The 11,269-nt window shown below is 40.1% G+C and overlaps 1 protein-coding gene across 1 annotated transcript; it reads right to left on the minus strand.

The window, feature by feature from the left end:
• Positions 1-1,050: 1,050 nt before the first annotated feature.
• On the minus strand, positions 1,051-5,714 carry LOC149140470 (uncharacterized). Its single transcript, XM_089450990.1, has 7 exons — positions 5,190-5,714; positions 4,800-5,069; positions 3,905-4,710; positions 2,840-3,394; positions 1,923-2,767; positions 1,666-1,772; positions 1,051-1,275 (listed from the first exon to the last, which is right to left on the minus strand). The coding sequence occupies exons 1-7, from the start codon at positions 5,712-5,714 to the stop codon at positions 1,051-1,053; spliced, it is 3,333 nt and encodes a 1,110-aa protein (XP_089307116.1).
• Positions 5,715-11,269: the final 5,555 nt, after the last annotated feature.

Consider the following 11,269-nt stretch of genomic DNA (forward strand, 5'->3'; position numbering starts at 1 on the left):
GCACGAATCCGTTCAATACCGACTCGGTTATTCGTTCAAGATTCTGCTTGAAACCCCGACTTAAAGTTTGATATCACGGCTCTCTATCTTCTGCCTGTTTGTTTTACAGTACGAGGTCGACATACTCAGTCTTGAGATTATCAGTTACTCAGGAAGTAATGGTTTATTCTTTTCTTTAAAAAAAACAGGTTAGAGTAACCATACTACCGCAGAACTTCCACTGTTCGTTGTTATTTAGATCCCTTGCCTGGCCTAACTTCCACAGGGACAGGATACATTTCCATAAACCCATATCGATGGCATTATAGCTCTACTGTTCTACGAATAATACACCATTTGACATAAGGCCCTAGTTTCTAAATATCACTTTAAATTCCCAAATATTAGGTCTTATAGCCAAGGTACAAATTCTACTGTTCGTTCAATCTTTACATGATAAGAGTAACAGAGGTTTGCAAGTGTTCTGGTCTAATAGACTAATATCGGCAACATCAAATATTTAATCTACCGTTCTGATAAAAACCACTACAGGTATAGTAGGTTCCGGTACTTACCTGGTCACTGTGCGTAATGTATTTCTTGTAGCAAGCCTCCTGCAATTTCCTGTGTTAAGCTCATTAACCGCCCATCCTTGAGACTTGTCCTTCGGGACCTGAGTCTCCCCCCGAGCTTACTCTTACCGGATCCCAATCCTCAGTAAGACAGCACCTAGTGTCTTGACTATCTGGTCTCTACCAGACTTAGTCCAAAACCAGGTATGTTTTTTTTTCTCTTGTTTCTCCTTTCTGTCTGTCACTACAGCATAGAAAAAAAAGAACCTTCACCCCATTTCCTTTTTCCTGGAAATCCTTCCAGTTAAGGGAGGTGGTTATTTTCAGTTCCATTAACTGCTTTCCCTTTTGGGAAACTCAATGCTCTCTTGAGTAATTCTTTAAACATTACTTAATGCATAATTCAAATTAACAGATTACTTCTTTAAAAGAAAATAAGTTCTCAATGTCATTCAGTTTTACCACTGTAAACTTTTAAATAATTACATTTACGGGGTCATCACATCTTCCCCCCCTGAGTTTGGACATCGTCCTGATGTCTAATGTTCTCAAACAGCTCCGGATAAGCTTTCCGAAAAAGCTCTTCATCTTCCCAAGTGGCCTCATCCGGCCCGTAGTGCTGCCACTGCACTTTAATTTGGGTAATAACCCACTTCCACAGCTGTACTTCTCTCCTGTCGAGAATGTTCAGCAGCTCGACCAAGACCTCTCCTTCCGGTTCGACCTGCACACAATAACTGTGTCAGTTTTTCTATCTCTTGACACCTCTTCAATTAGTTCAATTGAAAGTAACTCTTACCCGAATATCTTGCCACTTGATCACATGCTTAGGGTCATAAATATACTTTTTAAGCATGGATACATGGAAGACATTATGAATTCTAATGTGGCTGGGTAAGGCTAGCTGATATGCCACTGGCCCAACTCTTGCCAAGACCTGAAAAGGTCCAAAGTAACGAGGCGCGAGTTTGGCACAACTGCTCCACTGCAGAGTACTCTTCCTGGCTTGTATTCTTATGTAAACGTGATCACCCACCTGATACTCTTTGAATCTTCTTTTTCGATCTGCAAAGTTCTTTTGCCGATCCTACATGGCTTTCAAGTTAGCTCGCACTCTCTTGACCATGTCTTCCATTTCTTTGAGCATTTCAGGTCCCAACCTTAACTTATCCTCCGGGCCACTCCAGTTTGAGGGCGTCCGACATTTGCGTCCATACAAGACTTCAAATGGAGACATTTGGATTGATGTATGATATCCGTTATTATAAGCGAATTCCACCAGGTGTAGATAATCTTCCCACTGAGTCGGTTTTTGCATTACACATGCTCTCAGCATATCTTCCAACACCTGATTTACTCTCTCCGTCTGACCATCAGTTTGGGGATGGTATGCTGTACTAAAATTCAACTGTGTACCCAGTTCTGCAAATAGTGCTTTCCAAAAAGCGAATGTAAACTTTACATCCCGATCTGAAATTATAGTCTTCGGAAGCCCGTGGAGTCTGAACACATTTTGCATAAATATGTGTGCAATCTGGACTGCTCTGTAAGTCGATTGCACTGGAATAAAATGGGCTGCTTTACTCAGTTTATCAACTACCACCATAATAGAGTCATTATTTCTCTTTGTTCTAGGCAACCGAGTTATAAAATCCATGGATATAATTTCCCATTTCCATTCCGGAATTGGTAGGGGTTGCAATAACCCAGCCAGATGCTGATGCTCTGTCTTGATCTGCTGGCATTCTAGGCATCGTGCCAAATATTCAGCTACATGTCTTTTCATTCCTTGCCAGTAGTACTCCTTCCGAAGTGCAGCAAGCATTTTCTGATACCCAGGATGACCTGCGTAATGACTGGTATGAAACTCATTCAGAATCAAATCTCTAAGATTACTGTCATTTGGCACAACCAGTCTCTTTTTATAAAACAACATTCCATCTTTGTTCACTTCATACCCTTGCTGGCTTCCCTGGCTGGAACGTGACTTTTGTTGTTTCATTTGCTGATATTCAGCATCCAGGTTTGCTGCTGTTTTTATCTTTCCCTGCAAGGAGTTCTCCCACTTGCTGAGAGTAACTTCATATAGACAATGTACTTTTCGGCTTAAAGCGTCTGCTACGCGGTTTTCCTTTCCTTTCAGATGCTTGATATCAAAATTGAATCCACTTAAGAAATCTGCCCAACGGGCTTGCCTTTCATTCAGAGTGGGCTGACTGAAATAGTTTGTCAAGTTGTGATGGTCTGTTAATAACAGAAATTTCTTACCCAAGAGATAATGTCGCCACATTTTGAGGGCATGTATAACAGCTGCCAACTCCAAGTCGTAAGCAGAATACTTCTGCTCATGCTCCTTCAGCTTCCTTGACTCATATGCGATAACTTTCCCTTCTTGCATCAGTACACCCCCAACGCCTTCCTTACTAGCATCAGTACACACAACATAATCCTTATTAGGATCAGCTATGCTTAGAACGGGGGCCGTAGTGAGTAAATGTTTAAGTCGTTCAAAACTTTGCTGACACTCCAAAGTCCATTTGAATGTCCTTCCTTTCTTTTGTAACGATGTGATAGGATAGGCCACCCTTGAAAAACCCTCCACGAATCTTCTGTAGTACCCTGCTAACCCCATGAAAGATCTGATATCTGCCACATCTTTGGGCACAGGCCAATTCATTATGGTTTTAATTTTCTCAGGATCCACAGCAATCCCATCCTTGGTGATCACATGGCCCAAATACTGAATCTCCTCTTTGTAAAAATCGCACTTGCTGAATTTAGCATACAGCTGATGCTCTCTCAGGGTTTGCAGCACTATCCGGAGGTGCTCCTCGTGTTCCTCCCTGGAACAAGAATAGATTAGAATGTCATCAATGAATATTAGTACAAACTTGTCTAAAAACTGATGGAACACGCTGTTCATCAAACACATGAATGTGGCGGGTGCATTAGTCAATCCGAAAGGCAACACTACAAATTCGTAGTGCCCATATCGGGTTCTGAAGGTTGTTTTAGCAATATCTTCTTCTTTAATTCTGATCTGATGATAACTAGATCGCAGATCGATTTTGGAGAATACTGTCGCCCCCTTGACCTGATCAAAAAGCTCATCAATCCGAGGTAAGGGGTATTTGTTTTTGATTGTGAGTTTGTTCAGCTGCCGGTAATCGATACACATTCGAAAGGTTCCATCCTTCTTCTTTACAAACAGCACCGGTGCTCCCCATGGAGATACACTGGGACGGATATAATTTTTATCCAACAGTTCTTGTAGTTGCATTTTCAGCTCAGTCAACTCAGGTACACTCATCCTATAAGGTGTCCGCGAAACTGGGGCAACACCTGGTATTAACTCAATGGTGAAGTCAATATCCCGCTTCGGAGGTAGTCCAGGAATTTCCTCCGGAAACACATCCGGAAATTCTTTTATTATTGGAAGATGGTCTAGCGGACCCCCTTTATCTTTGGTTTCTGCGTAATTTATCTGAATGGCATACACTTGGCATCTTTTCCGAATGCATTTCACTAACTGGGATGCATTAATAGGCCGGATCTGCACTGGCCGTTTAATTCCCTGCATCTCCTGTTCCATTCCAGAGTCATCCTTGAATCGTATAGCTTTCGTTTTGCAGTTCACTAAAGCCCAATGCTTTTCTAACCAATCCATTCCAATCAGGATGTCATAGGACCCAAGTGGAAGCATGTTCAGATCTGCTACCACCGGCTGTCCTGCCACCGTTATGGAACAGTTTCTAATTTTTGCCATTACACGCCTTTTAGCCCCTGTAGCTAGCTGTACCAGCCATGGATTCTTAAATTTTTCAGGCTGTAGTTTACAACGTTCAACTAACTTTGGACTAATATAACTTAAAGTAGCTCCTGGGTCAATTAGAACAGTAATAGAAAGGTCTGAAATTTTACCTTCGAATTCTACCATGGTGGGCTGATATTCTGCCTGGCGGTCGTCCAAGGCTGCATTAATTTTGTGCACACTTCGCCCCACGTCGCCTACGGTTGATGCCTCATGAATCTGAGAGATCTGATCAGTGCCTTTCCGCTGCGGGCAGTTCTTGACATAGTGTGGTCCGCCACAGCCCCAACACTGTACTGGGGGTCTGTTTACTCCCTCATTGTCCAATTTGAGGATGGCTCCCCCATTCTAGCTTCGTTAACAGGCTTAAGTCTGAATGAGCTTCTTGGTACCACTTTACTACTCTGGCCTTTGACACTTCCTTTAGCTCCACCAACCGGGCTTCCTCTATTGTTTCCCACCACTTTACTACCCTTTTTCTCGTTCCATTTCTTATTGGAACTGTCCCCTTTCTGCTTGCTTTGCTGGTAGCACATTCTTGCTTTACGGATAGCTTCGTCCATAGTTCTGGGATTGTCAAATTCAATCCTTTCTCTTATATACATAGGCAAACTGCTAACGAACTTTTGCACCTTTGCTTTCTCTTCTTTAAGGTAGGGTACATAGCGGAGCAAGGAGGTGAAGCGATTGATGAACTCATCCATAGTCTGCTGTCCCAATCGCAGATCATGGAATTCCTTTGCTTTTTTGTCATAAAAGCGCTCTGTCAAATATCTCTCTTTAAAGTATTTTTGGAATTTTTCCCATGTTATGGTTCGCTCGCTTACCCCCTTTACAATTTTAACTTCTTCCCACCACAATGTTGCCTTCCCTTGCAACTGAAATATGGCCAATCTCGCCTTCAGGTTATGATCATACTCATATAGCTGGAAATATTTATTCATGTTAATCAGCCATGCTTCAGCTGCTTCTTCTTGCTCTCCATCGTAGTGTGGGGGTTTTATCTTCCGGAATTCTCCCTGCAATTCCACCTTCTGCCGCTTTGAAGTCTGTTGTTCTGAGACATTATCAGATTGATCCTTTCCATCTTCTGGAATCTCAGATTCTGCTTGGTATTGTTGTTCTTCCGTCGTTCTCTGTTGCTCTGCGCTTGGGTTGGTCAGTGGCGGGTTCTGTTTGTCGGACAAACTTTTTAGTATCCTTTCCTGCTCCATTGTCAAGCGTGCGTTATCTTCACGCAAGCGAGCCATTTCATTATTCAACTCTTGGACTGTTTCTAGTATAGCTAGATTTGTACTGCGGGTCTCCTCACCCAACTGCACCCACAATTCTGGGTGGTCTCCTGGATTCATTTTTCTTCTTGTTCTGGTCTGGTCTATTCATACAACAGTCAATCTTGTGAGCTTTGGGGCATAATTTTTACCCCAGTTGAAGAAAGAACAATATCAATGCTGTAAAAAAAAAAACAACACATATTTCTTATACTCAGACAACACATATTTCTTTACCCAGAGGCCACAGTTTGGGCAACCTGGGCTCTGATACCAATTGTCACATCTCTACACATTTTAACTTTAGGTAATATAAAAAAAAAATCTTGGTTACGGTAATAACACCAACTATATACATATAATTGTACACATAGTCGATATGATTTGCTGAAACACTTTACCATAACATATGTCAATGGTTTGATTTAATAAAGGCTGTTCAGATTAACATTGTTATGAAACATCCGCGCCTTAATATTATGCTGCAAATAATTTAATACTACGCAACTACGTGTTTTTGATTCCGTGCTGAATGTAAGAGCTGGCAAAGCCATCTCATAACACCTGGACTTGACATTTAAGTGGACTGACCCGTTCACGTGATCGGGGTATGGCTTCCCGTGTTGGGAACCTTCCCGCTTCCCTCTTTGGTATTCCCGCATTGATCAATGGTGGGCAAACGTTGACAGAGATCAATGGAGGAAATAGCTCCACGTCTCCTAGGTTGGCTTGTTGCGTTTATAAAGCGAATTCCTCCGGATACTTCGTGATTTCCTTTGGTTTTGCTCGGTGTCTCATTGCCTCCGCGCCATACTGTCACTGCTGCAAGTCAAACCCTCGACTCTGTTACAATTCCCTTCAGCATGTATCACTGCCATGGCACCATCATTCCAGGGATACAAGTTACCTCGCCGGTTCGGTAAGATCTCTAACTGTTTGATAAAGATTACAAAGTTTCATATATTTAATCTTAAGGAACGATAATTACTGAGCTTCCCTCTTTGACAGGTTATGAATGGCGGCCTTTGGAGCTTATCGGCGGTATGCACATTCAATCAGATGTTAACCGGTCGAAACTCTTCACAGGTGCATAATGAATCTTCTCCTACACCCGGTGTATCTTATGGTTAAACAATATTTGTCTTCTGCCGTAGGTTAATCTCCGAGCGATTCTGAGTTTCCAACCCCACCTCTTCATGGTTGGTGCAGATGACGGAGAACCAGTTTCTTTATGACTGCTGGGTTAAATCCCTTTGTTTAATTACTGCGGACCAGAGGAGGGTCAGTCTCTAGTTCATGAGACTGTACTACTCGGCCGCTATGTAAAATGGCTACCTGAGCCTGGTTTCTTTTATGTTATTGAGCTTTAAGCTTAGGTTAATATGCTTTATAATTTCTCCGCATATGTACCTAGCTCTGGACCCATTATGGGATGGCGGCCCTTTGTTAAAATGCGGGCATGATTATATTACAGTTAATGACTACCATATTTTGTACAATACTTTGAAGAACATATCTCATATGTTTCTTGTTTATGTAATATGATTTTCTCGTCATGATATGTATTTATCTTGTCCATGGATTACTCAGATCAATACTCTGTTGTGCATTTGCTTATTTCCATTCAGTCTTGGAACGCCATAAGAGATTGCACCTGCATTCGATTCGATGGATGCATGGTCGATCTCGGCTTGAATTTCTGCGGATATTCAACTGCTCAGACCATCTACTTTCAACGCATAAGTTATGGTTGTTTCTATTTTTACCAATCCGAAATTGTTCCATATGAAATGTATATATAGCTGGTTCTACAGATTACATATGAATGTCAGGGTTTTATCTATATAAATAACATTTGTTTGTCACAGTAAGACTTATCTCACGCCCTTACTGCTCTTAGAACAGGACTATCGTTGTTATTATGGAGTGATTTCCACTCAGCACCACGAGGGTTTATCATTTACGTTGTTTACTGTTCTGTTCAATGCTTTCATTTTAAGTCCATATATGTATATAAGTTCTGTTTGTTTGATCTTATCTATTTCTACAAGAAACAGAGCGGAATGCTCTCACATGCATTGCATCTTTTGAAATCGAACCCGAACCTTTTGGCTCAGGGTTACGATGCGAGGAAAATATATACTATGCTTCTGTGATAGTCTTCGAGCCTCTGCATGAGGGTTTCGAAGAGAATACAGGTCACTGATGGCTATGCCGGTTACGGCGCTGATGTATTTTAACTCTTGGTTTATTGGTTTACGTTCTTCTCTTTTCTACTGAGCATGAATCCGTTCAATACCGACTCGGTTATTCATTCAAGATTCTGCTTGAAACCCCGACTTAAAGTTTGATATCACGGCTCTCTATCTTCTGCCTGTTTGTTTTACAGTACGAGGTCGACATACTCAGTCTTGAGATTATCAGTTACTCAGGAAGTAATGGTTTATTATTTTCTTTAAAAAAAACAGGTTAGAGTAACCATACTACCGCAGAACTTCCAGTGTTCGTTGTTATTTAGATCCCTTGGCTGGCCTAACTTCCACAGGGACAGGATACATTTCCAGAAACCCCTATCGATGGCATTATAGCTCTACTGTTCTACGAATAATACACCATTTGACATAGGACCCTAGTTTCTAAATATCACTTTAAATTCCCAAATATTAGGTCTTATAGCCAAGGTACAAATTCTACTGTTCGTTCAATCTTTACATGATAAGAGTAACAGAGGTTTGCAAGTGTTCTGGTCTAATATCCTAATATCAGCAACAACAAATATTTAATCTACCGTTCTGATAAAAACCACTACAGGTATAGTAGGTTCCGGTACTTACCTGGTCACCGTGCGTAATGTATTTCTTGTAGCAAGCCTCCTGCAATTTCCTGCGTTAAGCTCATTAACCGCCCATCCTTGAGACTTGTCCTTCGGGACCTGAGTCTCCCCCCGAGCTTACTCTTATCGGATCCCAATCCTCAGTAAGACAGCACCTAGTGTCTTGACTATCTGGTCTCTACCAGACTTAGTCCAAAACCAGGTATGTTTTTTTTTTTTCTCTTGTTTCTCCTTTTTGTCTGTCACTACAGCACAGAAAAAAAAGAACCTTCACCCCATTTCCTTTTTCCTGGAAATCCTTCCAGTTAAGGGAGGTGGTTATTTTCAGTTCCATTAACTGCTTTCCCTTTTGGGAAACTCAATGCTCTCTTGAGTAATTCTTTAAACATTACTTAATGCATAATTCAAATTAACAGATTACTTCTTTAAAAGAAAATAAGTTCTCAATGTCATTCAGTTTTACCACAGTAAACTTTTAAATAATTACATTTACGGGGTCATCACAAGGTAGTATTGCTAATTCATGTTTTCTAAAAAGGTTACGAGAGTATAGAATGATATTTTTGATCTAGTATCCCTCATCTTTGCTAATGTATTATTATGGCGCGACTCTAGAGAGACCTGTTTTTTTGGTCAGACCAACTTACTCTATGACTAAGGTTATGTTGTGTTTGTGGATGTAGATGTTTTCAATTTCTTTTTATTTTTCTTTTGGAATTTTCACAAAATGGAAAAGGAGAAATATGAGTTATACTTCGTTTCAATAGATTATTGAAAATTTTAAATGAGGGGGAAAAAATATTTAGATTTCATTTGATTCATTTGTTTTTAACTTGTCTATTTTGTTTTCATGACAAGGATGAGTATGATAGGAAACACATCTATATTTTCCATGGGTGAGTATGGGGTTTTGCTTAATATTCTCCATTTTTATTTATAAGAATATAAACAAAATTTTGGTTGGGATTTTGCTTTTGCATAACATAGTAAAATGTCTTTTACATTTTATTATTAAACATGCTCATAAATATTTTTTATGTCAAACTGAATCAATAATATATATTAAATTAAATTAAAAATAAAATAAAATACAATAAAATAAAAAATAAAAAATTATGTGATGACCCCGTAAATGTAATTATTGAAAAGTTTACTGTGGTAAAACTGGAATGACATTGAGAAACTTATTTTCTTTTAAAGAGTAATGTGTTATTTTTAATATGCATTAAAGTAATGTGTTTAAAGAATTGCTTAGAGAAAACATTGGGCTCCCAAAAAGGGAAAACAGTTAATAGAACTGAAAGTAACCACTTTCCTTAACTGGAAGGAATTCCAGGAAAAAGGAAAAAGGTGGTGAATAGCTTTCTCGGTTGTGCTGTGGGGACAGACAAAGGGAAAGAGGAAAAGAAGGTAATGAACCTTGTTTCCGGACTATGTCTGGTAATGACCAGATAGTCAAGCACTGAGGATTGTGCTATCTTACCGAGGATTGTGATCCGGTAAGGGTAAGCTCGGGGGGAGACTCAAGTCCTGAAGGACAAGTCTCACGGATGGGAGGATAACGAGCTGCATACAGGAATTTACAGAAGGATTTTGAAGGGATTTCAGACCAGGAGCAACCAGGTAAGTATCTGAAACCCTGAAGTAGTTATAATCGTTATACAGTGCATGTAGAAGATTAAACTATAGCTGTTAGCGATAGAGTCTTTAAGTTACGATTAGAATGGCGTGGCTGTAGCTGTGTGTATATTAGTCGAAGGGCAAACTGATAAAATACAATAGACAGTCACAGACTGTACCAGGAAGACAACTGATAAATAGCATGAATGAGTAGAAGTAAAGCTAGATAAGACGGGACAGTGGTGGAAACTGTGAGCAGACCCATCTGTAAGAAGGGTCGGATATATCCTATCCATAATCTGATAGTGTAACTGTAAAATAAAAGTTTACCTGTAGACTGTCCGGGTTAACGAGCCAGAAGGTCTTTAGAATCTAGCTGTACCTGGGAAACTTTCCTCTGTTTGGGTCAAGTTAAGAAAGGAGGGACCAGTCAAAATACCCGGCGGGTCGTGACCGGACCCCTTCTAAAACCCTTCCAGACCAGCAGTCCAAGAAAGTTAACCTTACCGTGCGTGTGTGCAAGGGTGTTAAAGAAACTAGAATAATATTTAATGTGCATAGACTTCTATCACCTTAAAGGGGAAAAACTGAGTACATGCAAGGTACATATATAAATAAATGTACTAAATCTGAAATCAAGTTCTGTCATTAAAACAGTAGCATTTCCATGATAGGGAAAACCGCATTACATCATTTCCATTCTATTGTAAACAAAACCTTATATACATAGCAGACAATATTTTAAAGAACAATCGGATTGAAATCCAGCTATATCGACTTCGGAGATCATCGTGTCGGGATATGGGTCGACATGCATGAACAAAACTAACCAACAAGAAGAAGTATGAACGTTGTGAGAATGAAATACAACACGGTTTTCATATACAGTATGAAGCAAAACTACAACGTGTTTCCATATAGCACACAATACCATTTCACTGTTACGAATAACCATATGTATATATAAACAAAACTTATTCCAGAGTGGAAAGTAAACATCGTGAGTCTTATCCATAGCCGGTCTTAAACCTGTGTTCGCCCGCACCTCTATGAAACGAGAGGCAGGGCAAACACAGTGAAGACTTTCCTGTTCGGTGGAGAAAAGGATTAAGAACAGACGTAAGCGAAATGCAAATATTAACAAAACCCTGAACGGGATTTTACATAAAAAAACTGAGTAATA

The sequence above is a fragment of the Pinus tabuliformis genome, chromosome X (genome assembly GCF_031772625.1).
Source record: "Pinus tabuliformis cultivar Carrire ecotype Pingquan chromosome X, CPIR1, whole genome shotgun sequence".
Lineage (NCBI taxonomy): Eukaryota > Viridiplantae > Streptophyta > Pinopsida > Pinales > Pinaceae > Pinus > Pinus tabuliformis.

Bases quoted from the DNA above. Each gene is read 5' to 3' on its own strand.
- LOC149140470 (XM_089450990.1), bottom strand. From the start codon at position 5,714: ATGAATCCAGGAGACCACCCAGAATTGTGGGTGCAGTTGGGTGAGGAG. The intron at 5,070-5,189 runs GTAAGCGAGCGA...TTGGGACAGCAG, and splicing joins AAGTTAAAATTGTAAAGGGG to ACTATGGATGAGTTCATCAA. The intron at 3,395-3,904 runs GTTAATACCAGG...TTCTTGTTCCAG, and splicing joins GATATTGACTTCACCATTGA to GGAGGAACACGAGGAGCACC.